Here is a 19114-nt window from a genome sequence, read left to right as displayed (position 1 = left end):
GATCGTCTAAGCCAGCGCCCACCTCCAGATTCGTACAAGTAACGAGTCAAAAAGAGAAACAAGGCGAGCCCGAAAGAAAAAGGAAAAAAAAAAACAAAGCTGTATATGTGGTGAACGGACCAGTCAAAGGTACGTGCAGCAATAGATCGATCCCATTCCGGCAAGTCAGCGGGCTCCGCATTGAGCCGTAATTATATGGACATGGATAAGGGGACGAATCACGCGCGCGAACGGACAAGGAAAAAGAAAATGACGTTGAAGATGGACGGCACAGTAGCGTTGGTAAGGAATATTCTGCATGGCTAATTGACAATCAGATTGTCTTACTTTTGTTGCTGCCCTCTTGGCGACGACTGATATTCATGTCGACACAAAGGATTGACGTGATTTCTGTGAGGTGGAGTGAACCACACCACACGCTCTTCCCTTGAGGGCAATGTCACCGGATTTTAAATTGGAGGGCTCGAGCTGTAGATTGCTAGTACAAAACAATGAATGTTTCTGGTTTCAATCAAACGGCAAAGAAACGGGGTTAACAGCGGACAAACGGATCGTAGCGGGCTGAGATTTGCGCGATGAAACAACATTCAGGCTGTGAGTGCAAACATACACATGAGTACAGCCTCAACAACTGATGATGCCATATTTGCCATCAGCAAAGCTTATCATGACTGCTAGCAAGCGCTGACGATGTCATCTCTTAGGCAGCTTAGCACCTTGTCGATGCATTTGGTCATTTATTTGGCCGGGGAGTTGGTCTACAAGAGGACTGGCGATCTGCCGTCTTCCCTTGCCCTGTGAGGATCAGGCTGTGTTTTCCCTGCATATAACACACACTTATCGAATGCTCCCTGTATTGAACCCTGGGTAGGTACTCATACGCAGGCATTTCTGCCTCGTATTGGCAAGGAGGATGTCATATCTCGCCAACAGACAAAAGGATGGCAATGATTAGTTCGACACATCCCGGCGACCGTCGTTAATCTCATCGGGCGAAATTGGTATATCAACTTGCCGAGTAGAGAAACTTGCGTGGTTCGAGCAATTTGGTCTTTAGACATGATATGAACATATCACAGCCGCGACAGCACACCAACTTTTCTGTTGGTGAGATTGATGGAACTGCCGATACGGCAATTGACGGACGGGCATTAAAGACACGGACGGACCCAATGAGACGCTGAGGCACGAGCTGATGCTCCATCCCTACTGCCAGCGGGATAGCTAACGCAGATGGGGAGAGACACGTGGGCGCCCCAGACTCAAGGTAAGCGTGCGAGGGACAAGCCTGTCGGATTCGATTTCCCTGCAGAAGGAGGAGGAAGAGGAGGATGGAGGACGCTTGCTGTGAGATGTCTCAGCTGTTGTTGTTCTCGTGTGAATCAAATGGCGTAATCACTGCTGCAGTCTACAAGTACATCAAATTAGAAATGCATGTAAAATGGCGGAGGAGCCGAGTCGATATCGGCAAGCTCCGCAACAGCTGATCTAGGAGCGGTATCCCTCCTCTTGCATCTTGTGTAGCAGATACAGTACTGCGGGTATACGATGTAGATAGAGTCGGGCAATCATGGTGAGAATTTGCAGCGGTGAGATTTCAATGCATGGATGCGATTGAGATTCAAGCACACTGGAGGTCATTTGACTGAGGTGCAAATGCTGATTGATCACTTTGGGCATCCTCCAGCGGCTTCAGTGGTTCGTCTGGGCTTCCCGGTGCGCCAAGGGCCTGAAAGCAGCCCCTACCTGACTATAACGGCCCGTGCAGGGGATGTCCGCCGACCTCAGGCACCCAGGATGGACCTGAGAAGGGGAACCCCTGCTTGCTGCTGGTCTTGACTTCACTCCTCATTTCCCATTTCTGCGCTGCTCGCTCGTTGCCACCAACCGAGAGTCATCACATTACTGGCCATGTGTTGCATCGCACTGCAGAAAGGCTGAGAAGCCCCCAAAGACGGCCCCCCCGCGGAAATTAGACAGCCAATGCCTGGTCAGCAGGCGACACCGACTCAAATCGGCTTGGATGCCATCGTGCGCACAGTCACGGGCCGAGGGCAAGACGCAGACGGATGGGCCAAACAAGCCCAGACACACAGTGTGGTGGAACGAGCCGATTTCACGCTTTCAAACCATTGCGTGCTTCCATTGATTGCTTCTCGCTCCAAGTCGCGTACTCGTACAGGAAAGTCTGCAAGCATGCAAGCCTATCGTGCCCGGACCAGGTGGTGACAGGGAGACAGAGACTGCATGGGTCTACCGTGGAGATCGTGGCTAGCGTCACCCCAACAAGGCCTCAGTCCGAGATGATTCGAGTGATTCGAGAGGTGCCAAGTACGAGTACCGACGCGAAGCATTGATGGAATGCACAAGCCCGTGTGTTGCCCTAAGGAGAGGAGCTGTTGCTCCCGACGAGTGGGATTCAGGTGTGCGCCGGTAGGCTAAATGGCCATGTCCCAGAAGTTCTTACAAGTCCAGCAACGCGCCCTTAGCACCGACCCGACAAGCACACGCTACTCCAGTAGTACGGAGTCCAGCACCGCGGATGTGGTTGTGATACAAAGTACTTGCATGTTGGTGCAGGTGGTATCACCATTACTGCCGGTCAATTGCCTTCGAGCCTGCAGCGGGAAGCGGTAGCTCGACAAACCCTTGCCTTTGAGGAGACGATGGTGTTGCATCCAAGTCGGTGATCCGGCGCCAGGCCCTGCAAGGTTGTCGACATCGTCTGAGACTCCCATCTTGTTGTTGACGGCAGCGCCATTTCCCTCCCCTCGTGATTCAGCCAGGCCTGCTTCTCTCGCTTGTTCTTCCCAATTGCGACCAAGGGAAACTGCAAGAGGAGGAAAAGGGACAGGCTCGCTTCGACCATTGCCCGCAATCGCATCGTTTCCTGGACCGCTTCTCTTTGTTCCATCATACAGTACTGTACGGAGCACGTACCTACAAGTACAGAACGACAAGCACGCACGGCCGGGCTGGCTTGACAATTGCCCACGGCCTTATCCTCGCATCTGGCTCTCCCTGGTCATTCTGATCGGCTGGTCGCATTGGCTATATTGCTCCAGGTAATTAGACTGTGGAGACTAACTGCGGATTCTGCAGTGGTCTAATTCAGCATGGCAGAACACTAGACCTCGCTTCACCACATCCCAGGCGGTACCCGCAGCTTTTGTTCATTTACACGAGAGCCCCCATTCCCGATCTTGCCTGTCTCTTTTACAAACTTGCATCTTTCCCCGCCATTACCACGCGCCTCCCAGCCGGAGGAATCGTGTGCTCTGCTGCGCGTCGTCTTGTTTGCTTCTTCGCTTTGCGATTTCTATCACGGCCAAAGCGAGGCGAAAATCCGCGATTGGATCAGGGTCCCACTGGCAATCGGAATTCGCGAACGACAAATCCACCACCAGATTTCCTTTTTCTGCGATTGCGAACTCGCCGACGTAACCACCTCACACTCTCGACGTTTCAACCGAATTCTTGGAATCCCTGGAGTTTAAAAATACAGCTGCACAGACTTAATTCGGCTCTTACATACATTATTTAAAACATTTTGTCAGATGACGGAGTAATAGTGTTTCGATTACCAGGGTTGGGACGGAACTTTCTTTTTTTTTTCTTTCCTTTTTTTTTCTAATCCAGGCGCCTTGGGGGAAATCTTACAGGATGAGGAAGTTCAACTTTTCCCGGCCGGCACGTAAGAAGCCGCAGGAGCCCCAGCAGCAGCAGCCAATGCCCGCGATGCCTATGAGTAAAGCTCATAAAATCTTGGGTTCAACGCCGCTCAGCTTCGACTCTTCTTCGATTCATGACGCCCCGCCGCCAACCGTCAGTGTTGGTATGTACGAAGACAAGACCCTAAGCGATCTGGATTTGAATCTACGCCAAACAAGGATGACAAGAACTGATGATGATCGGAGAAAAGAGCGCGGACCGTCCCCTTCGAACCTGAGGCTGAGTGCCCTTACCGATAGCATGAACTTTGGGGGAAAGAACTCGTCCGGTACTCTCAAGAAAGCCCAGTCGTCTTCCACCATTAAATCTTGGCACGACAAATCAAAACATTCCCGTTCTCTTTCACGACAAGCCTCGATTCCACTCATGAACACTGCCTTTTCATCAAACCCGCATGCTTTCCCCGATACCGACGAGTCTTCCAAGTTAAGAAAGAAGCCACCCAAACTCGACTTTACTGCAATAGGACCGTCTCCCCGGATGTCAAGAAAAGAGCCGGACAATTTCAATCCCAGTGCATCTAACCATTCGATAAAAACCCCGACGGTGTCATCTCCCTATTCCACAGTGTCCCATCGGCAGAGCGACCTACGCGGCATGTTCAAACGACGGACAAAGGACAGCTTCAGGTCTTTGGTGCCTGATGCCTCGCCATCAAACGCTGGAGAAGCCCGCCGAATGACTACACAACTTTCAGACAACGGGCTCTCCACGTTATATGACCACTATGAGCAGATGACCTTCCGAAACGCTATGGATGATGACTTTGATGTCATGGGTAGCCCTGTCTACAAGAAGGACCAAACAGACGGTCGCGGCCAGGGTGAATCTGAATGGCGGGAACCGCAAGTACGACAGAATCTCGATTGGCTTCACAAGCCCCTCAATGAATCAAACGAGTCGAAAAGATTGTCTCATTCGGAATATTCGTCGTCTCCAGGCGATGGTGCTAGAAGTGTTTCGAGCAGACATACTCGAACTTCTAGGGCTTCCAGGCAGACCGACAGCGGGCTCATCCAGGAAGCTGACTTTCATGACAAAAGCGTGTTGCTTTTGTCATCAGACTCGGAAGAGGACGAGGATGATGAAAAGTCCTCGACTAGAGACCACGTCCCTCTTCCCACGCGACCATTACCGGAACCACCAAGTCACAGCCAACCGAGGTCGTCGCGATCACGACAGGTTTCGGGACATGAGTCAGGTGGGATGCAGAATAAGAAGGCAAGCTTCGCGCCATCCAACACCTACATTGCTATTCCTAGCGCCGAGCGAAAGCGACTGTCACCATCTCCTTCTCGGCTGAATCCGCCCTTTAGAGATGGCTCCCGCGCTTCCTCGCCCAAACCCTCAGTTGGATCTACGAACTCGACACGGTCAGGCATGACGGGTCAGATCGGCTACGGCGCAGAAGACTCTGTTCCTACGACAGTTCTGCCAGCTCGTCGCCCATCTCAGGCGGAACTGGATCGCCAAAAGGCACTGGCAGCGCTAACGGGACCCTCGTTGCGCCGGGAATCTGCGGCAACGTCATCAGACCAGCCCGATCACGAACCAACGCCACCGCTGAGTCCATCCTCAGTCAACTTTTATTTACGATCCGCCCGGTCATCCATCGACGACTCCAATGGCCAAGGCCGTATCATGGCACTTACTCGTCAAGAGGAGATGTTGATATCAGCACTCCGCAAGAAGACCCAGGCAATGCGTGAGAAGTCGCAGCTTGGTTCAGCTGGCAAACCCCAGTCGGACGGTCGTCAAGGCAGAAGACACGTCTCAAGTCCATCTCAAGTAATGGTGACGGACTCGATGCTCGACTTTGACTTCCCCGCGCCACCATCCCATGGATCGAAGCAACGACAATCGGGAGCGAGTTCGATGCTGAGTGCACCCATTACGGAGCATCAATTTGGCGAGGACGAGCCCTACCGAGCACCTTCTCGTTTGACTGCGGATACCGGATCCGAAAGGGCATCTTTCGTCTCTTCCATTCGTGGCCCAGACGAGGAACAGCAGGATGTCCTTGTATATCTTGACCAAAGCAAGCATGCTAGTGGCCAATGGAGTCAGTCCGGGGGCGACGGTGACGAGGCGGCTATGTCGTCGGGCTTTCACGCCGTTTCGTCGTGGGATTATCCCGAGGATAAGCGCACATCCAAGCTCAAGGGTAGAGCATCAGCCCGGCAGCAAATGCAAGCCGAGGTTATGTCTCCTTCTAAGCTTACTAGGCTCTCTGAGGACGGAAGTGAAGATGTGCCCCGACCAGACAGTCCGATATCTAATGATACGTTCCAGCCGCGACAGCAACGTCGCGCTGTGCTCAACACAGCACGTCTCAGTGCCGTGGGATTCGTGCGAAGAGATCCTGAGATGGGGTGGTGGGGAGACGACGATTAAACGAACTACTCGCAACCTCGCTATCACTCTCAGATATACGCCTATGCTTTCTACTGCTTGAGATTACGAACTATTTTGCATTATCGCAAACTACAACAAAGTATCTTCTGGTTCAATACTACGCCACACAATTTTTACGTCTAATACTACCTTTTAATTACCACTTTTCTTTTATGTCGAACATTGCTATATATATTGGGTTGGTTGTCACAATCTTGCTGGCAAACACAAGCAAGCTGATACCCGGAGCAAACTGCGTCATTGGAGGGAATCTTCTTTTGGCTTCTTCCCTTTTTCCTTTTTCTTTATCTTTTATTCATTTTCCGTCTTTCTTATTTATCTATGCATGACAGGGGATAGAATGGAGCGAAACAAAAGAACTATTGGTTGGATTAATGGTTGGAGCAAGCGGGAAGGAAGGATGAGAGAAACGGCATGGAATGAATGGGTGTCTTGTGGGGGGAGTACGGGATTTTCATGTGGTTGCTCATATTAACGTCAACTTATGGTCTGCTCATGTGCAACAATTTTAACTATTCGAGGAAGAAAGTTGACGATTGGAATGAGAAATGTGAATTTTCGTGCTTCCAAAACTCTTGAACAAAATTGTGGATGAGATTTTGCGCTTTAAAAGAAGACGTGCTACGTAATTCTTCGTGAGTGACGGTGTGTGGTCTTGTGGAACCATGTATTGTTGGCTGAAAGAGAGGTTCCACCGTGTGTCTGTTTGCCCTGTTTCCTTTCCCATCTACGAACGCCCCTCTTCTCCTCGTCTTCTCCTGTCCCTGGTATTACCTTTGGTGATTATGAGTATGTAGAACCTTCGGGAGGCTGGGGGATCTTCTTGTTGGCGGGAGCGGCCATATATCTGTCATGTCATGTCAGTTTTAGCGGTCAAGGAGAGTGCAAAATAGCTCAAGAACCAGGCAGCAACAAGACAGGGAATATGAGCAAAGGGAAAAAGAAAAAAAGGACATGTAAACCCACCTTCGCAGCTCAATCAAGACCATCTCCATGGTGTTCTCGCGCTTCCACTGGGCCAGGCAGGGCAGCTGCCTAGGATCGACGACGCCGTTCTGGGGGTTGACGCAGGGGAGGTTGACTTGGCTGACGAATTGGATGGAGGGGGGCTCGTCGGGGTATTTCTCGCCGCAGTGCATTTTGAGGCTGTAGATGCGGTTTTCGTGGGCAGACTGCAGTCGTATTGGAGGTTAGCTTTTCCTGATCTGCATGTAGAACTGAAGGACAACAGCGTATTGTCCTCCCGGGCATCAAACGCCAAGGGGGTGAAATCAAGCTTTCCATCTCTCGTCTTATACGACTGCCGAACTTTACAGGTCCAGACATGTATAAGACGACGACGAAAAGCGTTTGTGGGAAATAAAAGCAGATGCAGTGAGTCAGCCTTACATGAGGAGGTCCCAGGATGGTTCCGTTCCAGTTGGACATGAGCAAGTCCTCTCCGTCTTCCAAGCCATAGCTGCAGGCTTCAGCTCCGAGACCCTTTTCGCCCTTTTCGAGCTCCTCCAGCAGGCGGAAGTTGCGCGGGACCTTGGCAGACATGGTTCCTGTTCTATGTTCCCCTTCTTTCTTTCTTCTCTCCTTATCGCCTCGATGGGTTGCGTGAGTGATGCTTTGCTGCTCGTAGTTGCGTGGCGCAGTAACCACTCGGCGGCTCTCTCGTCTCTATGCGTTTATTTCTGTTCTCTTCGATCGAGCGGATCTAGACGCAAATAGAAGATATGATGTCGAAATATCGCACTTTACTCGTATTGTCGCAGGTTTTGTTTAGTATGGGATCACCGCTGTGCAGCTATTCCTGGCGCGGGGCAGTTTTTGTATGCCGAATCACTATTATGGAGAACGAGAACAAGGACAATGAGTGATATGACGGAATGGTTCGGGGGTACCTGGTCAGAGGTACCCTGTCCTGTCCTGTCTGCGGCTCAGCGCATTGTTAGTGCTTCCCATGGGGATTGCAGCTGAATGGGTAAATGCCGGGAGCACCGAAGCTCTCCGAAAGCTGCAACCTGCAAGCATTTCCCGAAACGACAAATCATAGCCATCTACACCACTTGGTTCCTCGTACGACAGCTCAAGTTTTTCCTTTTGTTTTCTCTTCTCTTGGCCATCTGCTGTCTTCCCTGCTTTGCTGCAGCTCAATTCGACATACGAGATACGCTAGCACACAAGCACAAGCTGCAGCTCCAAGGCAAACCAGGGAGCAATCCGCAACTCTCGGCCACCGGCTAGCCCAAGCAGGCACACACATACACGCAGCCACACATTTTCCACGATGCCCTCATTGCCACCCAGAGCCGCCCTCCGAGCGGGCAGGACAACCACGGCTCTCCTGCTGCGGCCACAATCGCATCTCTCCTTCTCTACGACTTCACGCACTCTCCTCCCCGCCAGCTTCTCCGGCACCAGTGGCAGCTTTGGTGGTCCTCTGCCCTCATATTTCCAGAAGCCTCGGCTGCCCGCCAACACCATTGTGCGCTTTGTGCCGCAGCAGACAGCATGGATTGTCGAGCGAATGGGAAAGTTTAGCCGCATTCTGGAGCCTGGACTGGCAATCCTGGCGCCCGTCATTGACCGGATTGCATACGTCAAGAGCTTGAAGGAGGTGGCAATTGAGATTCCTAGTCAGAGTGCCATTACGGCGGACAATGTGACATTGGAGCTGGACGGTGTTTTGTTTACAAGAGTGTTTGATGCGTACAAGGCTAGGTGAGTTGCATACTCCTTTACCACTACACTACCAGGAGCAAGGTCCATACTAACGAAGACTGTGTTTCCAGCTACGGCGTTGAAGATGCCGAATATGCCATCTCCCAGCTCGCCCAGACAACGATGCGATCCGAAATTGGCCAGCTGACTCTCGATCACGTCCTCAAAGAGCGTGCTGCTCTCAACACCAACATTACCGCCGCAATCAATGAAGCCGCCCAAGCTTGGGGCGTCACCTGCCTTCGATATGAGATTCGGGATATTCATGCCCCTGGAGCTGTCGTGGAAGCCATGCACCGCCAAGTCACCGCCGAGCGCTCCAAGCGTGCTGAGATTCTAGAGTCCGAAGGTCAGCGGCAGAGTGCCATCAACATTGCCGAGGGTAAGAAGCAAAGTGTCATTCTCGCTTCCGAAGCTTTGCGTGCCGAGCGCATCAACGAGGCAGATGGTGAGGCTGAGGCTATCTTGCTCAAGGCCAAGGCCACTGCCGAAGGTATTGATGCCGTGGCTGCAAGCATTCTCAAGGGCTCTCACGGAGCCCAGGGCGCTATGAGCTTGACTGTGGCGGAGAAGTATGTCGAGGCCTTCAGCAAGCTTGCCAAGGAGAGCACGGCCGTTGTGGTTCCCGGAAATGTCGGCGACATCAGCGGTATGATTGCCACTGGTCTCAATGTCTACGGCAAAGTCAGCGAGGCTCAGGCAAAGGTCTTGGCCAAGCAACTTCTCCCCTCATCTTCCAGCAGCGAAGCCGAGACTGTCACAGGGACGCCCTCGGAAGAGTTTGCCAACGAAAACAAGGGCGATCTGAAGGACAAGGTGCTGGAGAGCTTCAACCAGGTTGCCGAGAAGAAGTGAGAGGGCAAGAGAACACCAAGCTGTACAAATGAAAGCACAAAACAATTTCTACAATTATCATAACGCATGGGCCAAATAGGGGCCACAGGATTTACCTTCTGGACATGTGAAGAGCGTGGGGGAGAGAAAGGAGGGGAGTATGGAAGGCGTTGTTGGCCCACGTCACGACTGCACTATAGGGAAAGCGAAAGATTTGGGCAGACACGGCGTTTTAATGCGCGTTTTTGTTCGCATGTGTGTGATTTTTCTTTTCTTTTTTTTTTTTCTTGTTGGTTTCCCCCCCTCTCCCCCCTGTAAAAAAATCTCATCATACAACCATTTTTTGCTATTTTTGCTATTTGCTTTTGCATTTTTTTTATCCTTTAGCTTGTAAAACTACAATGATAAAAAGGGAGTGGTGGAAGAGGCACATACGACATTTGTATGAATAGGCGAATACCACTTTCCGTACATAAGAGGCAGCTGAAAATTGACCAATGTCCAATCATAGAAAGAGGAGTAGAATAGGTACGTGAAGGTAAATTAAAGCATTAGAATTGCGTATATATATCTAATGACTATCATGGGGCGTCGAAATCCGACACTGCCCCTGGATTCCTCCTGAGTATATAAGAAAAGAAAAAAGGTATCATTTCAATTTCAATTTCCATTCCACCAACATTGTATCCCATTATTAATCATTACCAGATCATGTCCTTCACTCTCGTATATGCCAATATCGGTCATATTTGCCGGTGATGGCTGCGTGTATGGTACCCCTGAGCACCATGACGAAGAACTCGTTTATAGAACAAAGGGGACGAGGGCAAGGAGGCCGACGAGGATGCTGGGAGCATTGATTGAGCCACTGCTGCCTCCGTTGCCTCCATTGCTGCCACCACTGCTACCACCGCTGGATCCGCCGCTGGATCCGCCGTTGCTACCACCGTTGCCGCCACTGCTGCTGCTGCTGCTGCTGCTAGAAGTGGTAGCAAGAGGCTGAGTAGGGGCAGGGAAGCTGTCCTCGGTGGTAGTGGTAGCATCATCGCCGCCAAAGGGGTTCGACTCGGTCGAAGATGTAGTAGGAGGCTGGGTAGGCTCAGGGTTGGGTGAGAGGCTGTAGGTGGTTTGAGAACCGCTAGATCCTCCTCTGGAAGTGGTCTGGTCATCACCGCCACTACCACCGCTGCCTCCTCCGCTGCCGCCACCTCCTCCACCACCGATCCGGCATTTGAAGTCAGCCGTACACGTCTGTCCAGCATCACAATGGTAGCCATTGTGGCAGCAGACTGAACCAGTTGGCATACATTCGTCGTCGCACGCTTCGTATCCGGTAGGACAGCCGCCATCACCTCCTCCGCTGCCTCCTCCTCCACCTCCACCTCCACCGCTTGAGCAAGTACCCTTGGGCACACAAAACTCGCCGCAAAGATCACGATCACCCTCACAGCCCGTGGGAGGTCCCGTACAGACCTTGCCAACAGGACAACATCCGTCCGACTCACACGTGTAGCCGATATCGCAGTAGGCTCCCGAACCAAGTCCGCAGCAAATACCGGTCAGGGGCATGCAGTTGGAATCACAGGTAGTCATTCCAATACCACAGCCATCGGAAAGGGAGTGGACGCCGAAGGGGGAATGGACGCCGAAGTCTGATGAACCAGGAGCGGCGACGGTGATGCCTCGACCACTGGCCTCACCGAGGTTCATGGCCGCCAGCTTGTCGGCGGCGGCGAGCCCAGCTGCAGCCAGGAGAAGAGTAGAGTAAACAGTCATAATGGAGAAGAGAAGGATGATGGTCGTGAAAGAATTGAGCGGACGACACACAATGTTGCTTGGCCAAAAGATTGCCTCGGACCCCAAGAGTGTTTGATAGCAATAGACGGGCAACAACCAGAGTTGAAGCAGGCTTTCAGCCGTCTTTATAGGCAGCTACGCAAAGCTGCAAAAAGGGACTCTCAGCAATTTCCTTTTTCAAATCTCCTGCAGTAGCCCTGGACTTCTCATACACCCATTGGGCTTCAGAAGAAGCCATCACAAGCTAGCAGGCAATCCTGTCCAGGGGTCGAAAAACAAGCGACAATCCATCCAGTCTTGATTGGTGAAGCTCAGGGACGGCTTGGAGTCATGGCAAGGCCCATGCCGGCACTAATCCCTCAGCCCATTTCGCCAAGTATTCCCAGTAGGGCAGAGGAAGCCTCATGCCAGTGTGTTATGGTTCAAACGGTGGCTTGAGCTACTGCCCATATTCATGCAGCCCAGCCAAATGGCTTCATGTGGCATTGCTTGGCCATTGAGTTATTGAGCAATGACACCCAAGTTGAGGAGGGTGGGTGGCTGATTCTTCCCGCTCCCTTCCCACTGAGGCGGTCAGGTCTGCCGTCATGCGTTGTGTTTGCCAGTGACAATAGAAAGTCGCGGTGACTAAGAATAACAATTGCCTCCCACGATGGAGCCCAGAGAGGGAAGGAAAATAGAGAGCGGGGTTGATTCTTTCAGCTCGCAGGGACCATGTGGACGGGATGAGCAGTTCTGGGAATAGTGCGAGGCAACAGTTGGATGGTTTTATAGGACGTGAGACATGGGATCACTCTAGCCTCCATAATGCCAGCGATAGTCGGTTGTTGACCAGGGTTGGGCCAGACCGTTGCGGATGATCTCCCTATGAAGCAGCCCAATGGGTTGTGGATATACCCCAGCAATGTTCCGGCACTCGCATCGTCAAGTTCTAGGCCCTGGAGAGCATTCACCGACAGACCGTCTCTCGATCTCGTTGCCTCCAGCAGCCATTATCCTCAACTAGGTGCGAACATGCAAATGTTGGACTTGTAATCCAAACTTTTGCCGTGTACTTGGGCCGCTCTCGTTGATACCATCGGCAGTAAACAGGCAAAAGTAATCAAGCCGGATGTCGCAGTGGAGACGCACTTAAGCTTAGCTACAAGACTAAGGCCAGCACAAGCCTCAGCCGACAGGCGCTCGCCAACTAGATCGTATATCGTATTTGTGCCAGTCGTGAAGGGGTGCCCATGAGACTTGTTTCCCAGTGGCAAGCAGCAAGTGGCCATGGAGCTGAAATGTTCCTCATGCATCGACTGCCGGGAAAACTCCATCGGGCTGAATCAGGCTCCGGTCTAGGGGAGTATAGCTCGTAGCCTGAGAGTCTCGGTAAGTCTCTTCTTCTTGGATAGTTTCGATGCTGTCTTTCGAGTGTAAGTGAAGGTTGGTTTTCTTTCTTCTTATTATTTTCTTGTAAGCTCTCCCGACTCGCCCACTCTGGACTTCTTTTTCTTCTCTGTCTCTCTCTCTCTCTCTCTCTCTCTTGGGCTCGGCATAGAATTCCTCCTCCCTTACGGAGGGGGGGCTAGCCAGGTTAATTGCGGCTGAAATTAGTCTGTCTGTGAGTTGTCAGCGACAATGAGGTCGGGGCAGTCTGCCTTGCATATGCGCTAAAAGCAAAAGCAGACCGGTCGTTGCATTGGTTTCAACAGCTGCAAGCCAGAGTGGTCAAAAATCTCCTTCCAATTTCCTCAAGGCACAGCTCTGTATTGTCGGTCACCCGCATTGGCTATTTCGTAAAGTTATTAATATATCAGTACTTTTTTTCGATACAATGATAAAGTAGTGGTGTGAGAGCATGAGAAGAACCTTCTCACCTACCAATTTGAGATGCAAATCTGGTATACATGCGGCTACTAGTAGGTTTTAGATGGTCAGTGTAAATCGTACGAGAGTCCCTACAATGCCTTCACAAGCAAATGTGGCCTTGACGCTCTCTCCCTTCTTGGCATTCAGGCAGACAAACATGATCTTGGTGCCCTCCATCCTTTTCACGCTTCCCCTCCAAAACCATAGGAGCCGACCATCATCTCCTTCAATCACTAAAGTTGCCCACGGACTCTTTTTACACCAGGTCGGTAAAATGTCATTGCTATACCCCAGTACGATTCTCGTCACCCAAGATTGACAGGGTCCTGACATGCTAGCGTCTTCCTTATTATCCTGAGCAGGATTATAACTGGATATCACAGAAACCTGCAGGTGAAGCAGTGGGAATCCTGATAGCTGATTTAACATCTGATGCCCAAAGGGTGGGTTTCTGCTAAGCAACCGTTCAATGTGGTAAAATTCCAATCCGGCAAGTTGTTTGATGGTCTTGATGTTTGCATCAGTAAGGCGCTTCATCTTTGCAGCGCCAATCCCTTCGACCTGTAGCAATTCCATTTCGGAGCCTTCCCATACTTTTGCATGAACACTCCTGAGAACATCCAAGGTGACAGTGACTCCCCTGCCGTCTTCCCTCTCTCCAAGGATATCGGCAAGGCATCTCAATACACGATCCATCACGATGTAAATACGGCCGCTGTCTCGCATAAGCTCTTTGCGACCATTGGCAGATATCTTGTTGGGCCATCCTCCTCGCGAGAGATCAATTTGAATGAGCAAAAACACCTTGTGCCAAGGTTCAGTGACAGGCCCGTTGATTGGATAGGGGATTCCTGTATGATCGTTGATTTCTCGAAACAGGTTTTTTTCCGCTTGTCTTATTGGGAAAGATCGAAACTCTGTTGCGCCGCACGCAGTCTGCAGAACCTTTCGTCGGTCGGGCGCTTTGTCAATTGCAGAAAGCGATCTAAGGGTAGGCAGTGAGAGTTGGTAACGAAGTCTGATCTCGTTGTGTTGTGGCGATTCCATCTTTCCGACAGTAATGGGGGACGTTTGCTGGGGCATTTCTTGTTGCGATTCATCCGCTGGAGTAGAAGGCGGCGCTCTCTGGTCGACCTTGCGGTTGAGCGGCGTGAAGAAAGAAGCCATCGTGCTGTCTTTGGCCTTGTGATATGAAGTTTTGCCCAGGTCGGTGCAGCTGTCTGGTGATGGGTAATAGTGATTAAGAAACGCAGTAAATATTGGTAAATGATGTGAAATGATTCTCACTCAGATATTCTAAGTGAAGCAGAGAAAGGAGACGAATTGCCAGAAGTTGGAAATGCGGAGAGATTTTCACATCTGTCTTTTGTTTCAGGTGCTAGAGCTCGATTCCAAGCAGGTACCCCCTTCCCAAAACTCGCTCTGCTCTTCATTTGACCCTTTGCTCCTTCCCTTGGTCGTTCAGTGGTAACCCTATCTTATCTTTGGTCAGACACTCGATTCTCCATGCTGATTACATGCAATAAATATGTCTATCATTCCTCATCGAATAAATTACAATATTGAAAATGATTTCACCCAATCAGCCATCGCTGAGATAATGAGGCTATTCAGCGCGTATAGTGATGATGCGCTGGCAAACTCTTATCACGATGACCAAGTTAGACAAGCACATGAGAAAGCCCATCATTTAGGCCTCAGTCTTGGAAGGATACAATTCAAACTATCGGTAATCGAGGAGAAAAAAGAAGGACAACTTAGGGAGCGGCTACATCATAGGGGGAATCGTAGCAAGACAAGTGTCTAGAGAATGGTGCACCAGCCACCCGGGCTTCTCCTCTAGATGCTCCTGCGCACGCCAACATCATCCCAAGCCTTCCGAACCGTCTTGGCCACATCCTCGCCAAACTCCTTCTTGGCAACATCGACGGTAGCATCAGCGAATTGGAGAAACGTGGAACTCTCAGGCACCTTGCCGCCCCGCATCGTCTTCCACCAAATCTGGCCGGCCTTTTCCCAAGAGTAGCCGCCGAATGCCTTGGCTACCAGGTAAAAGGCCTTGTTGGGAATGCCAGAGTAGATGTGTACACCGCCATTGTCCTCATACATTGTGACATAGTCTTTCATGTTGTCGACTTGGGGATCTTTGCCCTACTCAAATTGTCAGTCTCGAATGATATGGGGGATAACATTCTGCAACTCACAAATCGAGGGTCATCGTATGCTGTTCCAGGGGCTTTCATGCTTCGAAGAGCAACGCCTTTGACACCGGAAAGGATGCAGTCTTCGCCGATGAGCCAGTCGGCATTTTGCGATGTTTCATCCTGCACCTTTTGCTTTATCATGATGCCAAATACGTCGGAAATATGCTCATTCAAGGCACCTGGTTGTCCCTGATAGTCGAGGGCGCTTGTGTGTTCAGTAACTGCGTGCGTCAACTCGTGCCCGATAACGTCGATGCAGCCAGTAAAGTTGCTGAGGAACTCGCCGCCGTCTCCAAACACCATTTGCCGTTCTTCCGAGTCCCAAACTGCTCTCGTGTTAGCCAGTGCAATAAGTTGGGGTTGAAGCAGGGCTATCGATCAAACACTTACAAGCATTCTCGTACTGTTGACCAAAATGGACAGAGCTGATAACATCCATGTTTTTGTTGTCAATGGAGTTCCACTTAAACTTGTCTTTGTAAAACTCCAAAACTGTTCCGACATTGTCATATGCCTGATTGACAGTCTTGTCTTTGGCCGCCTTGTCACCCTCAGCCCGAACGAGCTTACCAGGCAATTGTCTCTCGCTTGAGGTATGCTCTGCATCGTAGATTGATCGCTGTGGCGCATCTTTGCCGAGTTTTGCTACTTCTGCCGCGAGCTGAGTCTCTCCTTCACGATGCTTTGCTCGTGACTCAAGATGAAGGGTATGTTCTAGGTCTCTCGCAGCGCGTGCCCGGGCTTCCTCGTCCACGTGCTCCGATTCTGATATATGGCGAAGGACATGGGCGGGAACAAAGGGGCGAGTGGGTGGTGGACCACGGCTGCTGCGTCGGCTCTGTATCACTGCCTCGATGTGGCTCTTGCGTTTGGCAGTAAAGGCGTGATGAGACTGAAGGGCAGCTCGGGCAGCTTCACGGATGGTGTCGGGGTTATGAGAGGATTCACCAATGGCTTTGAGGAGGTGAGGAGGGACGATGTAGCAGCGATAGGACATGGTGGAGATGTTGAGATGGTAACGGTATGATAAAAATAATGTGATTCCAGGGAGTATAACGCAATACCACAGTAAGCCGGTGATTGTAGTGATGATGATGGAGTGTGTGTTGATGTGTGTTGATGCAATTGTGTTGGGTATGAAGAGGCAAACTCATGATCCTGAGATGCTCTTTCCCTTTTTATATCAAAACGCATCTTGTCAACTGCGAGAGACGATGGTTGTGCCTTCCACAGCTGATGAGATGCCTGAGCCACGTCATGTCAGTCACGCCGTATCTTTGTTCAAAGACAGCAGGAACGTACAACACTCGCAAGGTCGAACTAATAGAGTTTTATTCGTGAGAACCTCACAAGAGTGGAGGGCTTCTTCGTTTCCAGGCCTCTTTGGAGCAGAGTTCCCGAAGAGGGCCATGAGACATTGGACAGAATCATTATATAGATGCGTTCAAGTGTTTCAAACAAGTGCAAGCATAACACAGCTGTTTAGCAATATCACTGGTGTCCGAAATGAATGGCAGGTCTCATGCCATGAGTATGAGCACACTGCTGAGACTCTCCCGCTATGGTGATGATAGCGAAGCCTGGCAACATTTAATGGAAGTTTGCGGCTGCCACAGCTTTTGCATGCCTCCTAGCAAGTCGCAGTCATGACATTTCTATACCAGATACTACTCGTCGGCACTTTCAATATCGTCAATTTGTGCCTACACGTGTGCTTAAGCCACCACATATGCATATGCGTCTTTGAGAAGCAATACACGCTCTCCACCAAGAAACTGTCATCAATCTACGAATCGCGATTATTTTATTTAAGCTTCTTATAGACATGGCATTCATGAAAGTAAAAACGTCGTTCCAAATGGCGTCTCGCCTTAACCACCAATGAGTGTTGTACAACCGTCACGTCAAAAGCCAAGTCGCGTCACTCAAACCGCAATCATGCCCAACTCAGCTCACAAAGTGATACTCTACCAACTTTGGTAGTCAAAAAGACCCATTCTAGGAAACATATAGCGAGAAAGAGAGAAAAGACCACACACCCTCTAAAGCCACAGCTGAAAAAGCTCCATGACTCAGAACGCACATCTCTGCGCGCTCATTCGACGTATCTCCCCAAATGCTTCGGCAGCTAGTGCTCAAAGTAACGAACCCGGGGGAAGCTACAGGCTGCTAGCTCGCTTAACGGCTTCAATGGGTGAAGAAGAAAAATACATGTAGCCAAGCATTGGCATTGGAAGAGGCCAAGCCGGACTCGGCGCCATCAGCTTGTGCGAAAAGGCCAAGCTCAATTCGAAGCAGCCCAAGATAGCATTCACGTACCTATAGAGCTACTAAGGTAGAGGCAAAACCACGGCGTTCTCCGTATAGCACCTCAATCGAGATAGCAGGTACTGGTACCTGCGTTGCCGGAATAAATGCCTCTTATCATCGGCGCGGCAATGATGTTCCATCTCGCGTTATCTCGTCTTGGGTACTAGGTAGGTGTACTTGACAGAGTACCCAAGTAGCAATACGAGCAGCTTCACATCAGCACAACAGAACAAGAAGAAGAGAAAGAAGAGCAAGCAATCCGCCGCCAATGACATAAGACCTCAATTGACACTCCCCATCTCCATCATGCACATCATCAAATAAAAAACTCAATTCATGCACCATCTCATTCCTAAGAAGAAGAAGAAGAGCATCATCCCACGCGCCCAATCGCCCACAAAACCGCACTACCCTCATTTCCGCCTAGCACCAGCACTCACACTCGATAGCTTCGTCCCAGTACCAGTACAGGTACCAGTGTAACAGTAATAACAAAACCACCCATTCTCTTGCCCAATGCAGCCAAGTACGCGTTTAGCCCATGAAAAGGAGGTGGTCGCATTGATTTGTCGTGAGTAATTGGCAAAAAAAGAGAGAGAGAAAAATGTTGTAAGCAGATGCTTATTACTCGTATCGCGAGACTCTACCACGTTTCATTGTTCATGCACGTAATTTACTTCCATCTTCACCGTTGTGATCCAAACCAACCAACTCCCACAACGGCATGATGATTCAACAACGCCCTCTGTAACAATCATCTCAATTTCTCCATCTGCCCTCACCTCACCTCACCACATCCAACACGAGTCCAATTCACTCAACTCACCTCATCCACACCCATGCCCTCTCGTATCGTATTACTCGATCATCAACGCACAGGCCCCTTCAACCCTCGCTCTCCAGTTGTCACGAACCATCATCCCATCCCCCCGTACCATGCAAGACAGGCCCAAACACAAATCCGCCGCCCCAAAAGCCCGCAAACGCCTCCCAAGCTTGGCAGGCACCGAAAGGAAATGAAAGCCCCCAGACCCTTGCATCGCATCGTCCGCTTCGGGCCTAACCAACTGCGCCTATGCGCGGGGAGGCACCAACTAGCAGCCACTAGCTGGGTCTGGGTGTAATTAATGGCCCGGGACGGAGTAGCAGTACCCCGTATTCACAGCAGATGGCAATTTGACACGAGTATGGGGGGGATGGAGAAGGCCAAGCGAAGAGAATTATGATACCTGACTCTTTCAAAGGCTGTTAAGTAACAGAAT

General features: G+C 50.7%; 6 protein-coding genes across 6 annotated transcripts; 2 read left to right on the top strand and 4 right to left on the bottom strand.

The window, feature by feature from the left end:
• Positions 1–3099: 3099 nt before the first annotated feature.
• Positions 3100–6213, top strand: V8C40DRAFT_149296 (uncharacterized protein). Its single transcript, XM_083211284.1, has one exon. It carries the CDS (start codon positions 3664–3666, stop codon positions 6124–6126), a length of 2463 nt encoding a protein of 820 aa, XP_083077321.1. The 5' UTR covers positions 3100–3663; the 3' UTR covers positions 6127–6213.
• Positions 6214–6523: 310 nt separating this feature from the next.
• V8C40DRAFT_236528 (E2 ubiquitin-conjugating protein MMS2) lies at positions 6524–7979 on the bottom strand. The gene is made up of 3 exons (XM_083214060.1): positions 7537–7979; positions 7114–7319; positions 6524–6994 (listed from the first exon to the last, which is right to left on the bottom strand). The coding sequence occupies exons 1-3, from the start codon at positions 7687–7689 to the stop codon at positions 6931–6933; spliced, it is 423 nt and encodes a 140-aa protein (XP_083077320.1). The 5' UTR covers positions 7690–7979; the 3' UTR covers positions 6524–6930.
• Positions 7980–8187: 208 nt separating this feature from the next.
• On the top strand, positions 8188–10239 carry V8C40DRAFT_236526 (SPFH domain-containing protein). The gene is made up of 2 exons (XM_083214059.1): positions 8188–8856; positions 8928–10239. The coding sequence occupies exons 1-2, from the start codon at positions 8423–8425 to the stop codon at positions 9709–9711; spliced, it is 1218 nt and encodes a 405-aa protein (XP_083077319.1). The 5' UTR covers positions 8188–8422; the 3' UTR covers positions 9712–10239.
• V8C40DRAFT_149270 (uncharacterized protein) lies at positions 10217–11951 on the bottom strand. The gene has a single exon (XM_083211283.1). The coding sequence runs from the start codon at positions 11464–11466 to the stop codon at positions 10495–10497; it is 972 nt and encodes a 323-aa protein (XP_083077318.1). The 5' UTR covers positions 11467–11951; the 3' UTR covers positions 10217–10494.
• Positions 11952–13395: 1444 nt separating this feature from the next.
• Positions 13396–14505, bottom strand: V8C40DRAFT_262798 (Sec63 Brl domain-containing protein; the record flags this gene model as incomplete). Its single annotated transcript, XM_083219396.1, has 1 exon — positions 13396–14505. The coding sequence occupies one exon, from the start codon at positions 14503–14505 to the stop codon at positions 13396–13398; it is 1110 nt and encodes a 369-aa protein (XP_083077317.1).
• A 672-nt stretch (positions 14506–15177) lies between these two features.
• Positions 15178–16539, bottom strand: V8C40DRAFT_273096 (M4 family metallopeptidase; the record flags this gene model as incomplete). Its single annotated transcript, XM_083220431.1, has 3 exons — positions 15178–15489; positions 15543–15868; positions 15933–16539. 3 exons carry the CDS (start codon positions 16537–16539, stop codon positions 15178–15180), a joined length of 1245 nt encoding a protein of 414 aa, XP_083077316.1.
• Between the last annotated feature and the right edge of the window lie 2575 nt (positions 16540–19114).

This window comes from Trichoderma camerunense, assembly GCF_050948025.1.
Source record: "Trichoderma camerunense strain CBS 138272 chromosome Unknown V8C40scaffold_3, whole genome shotgun sequence".
Lineage (NCBI taxonomy): Eukaryota > Fungi > Ascomycota > Sordariomycetes > Hypocreales > Hypocreaceae > Trichoderma > Trichoderma camerunense.
The sequence above is the reverse complement of the archived record's forward strand: the minus strand, read 5'-3'. Positions and strand labels throughout refer to the sequence as shown.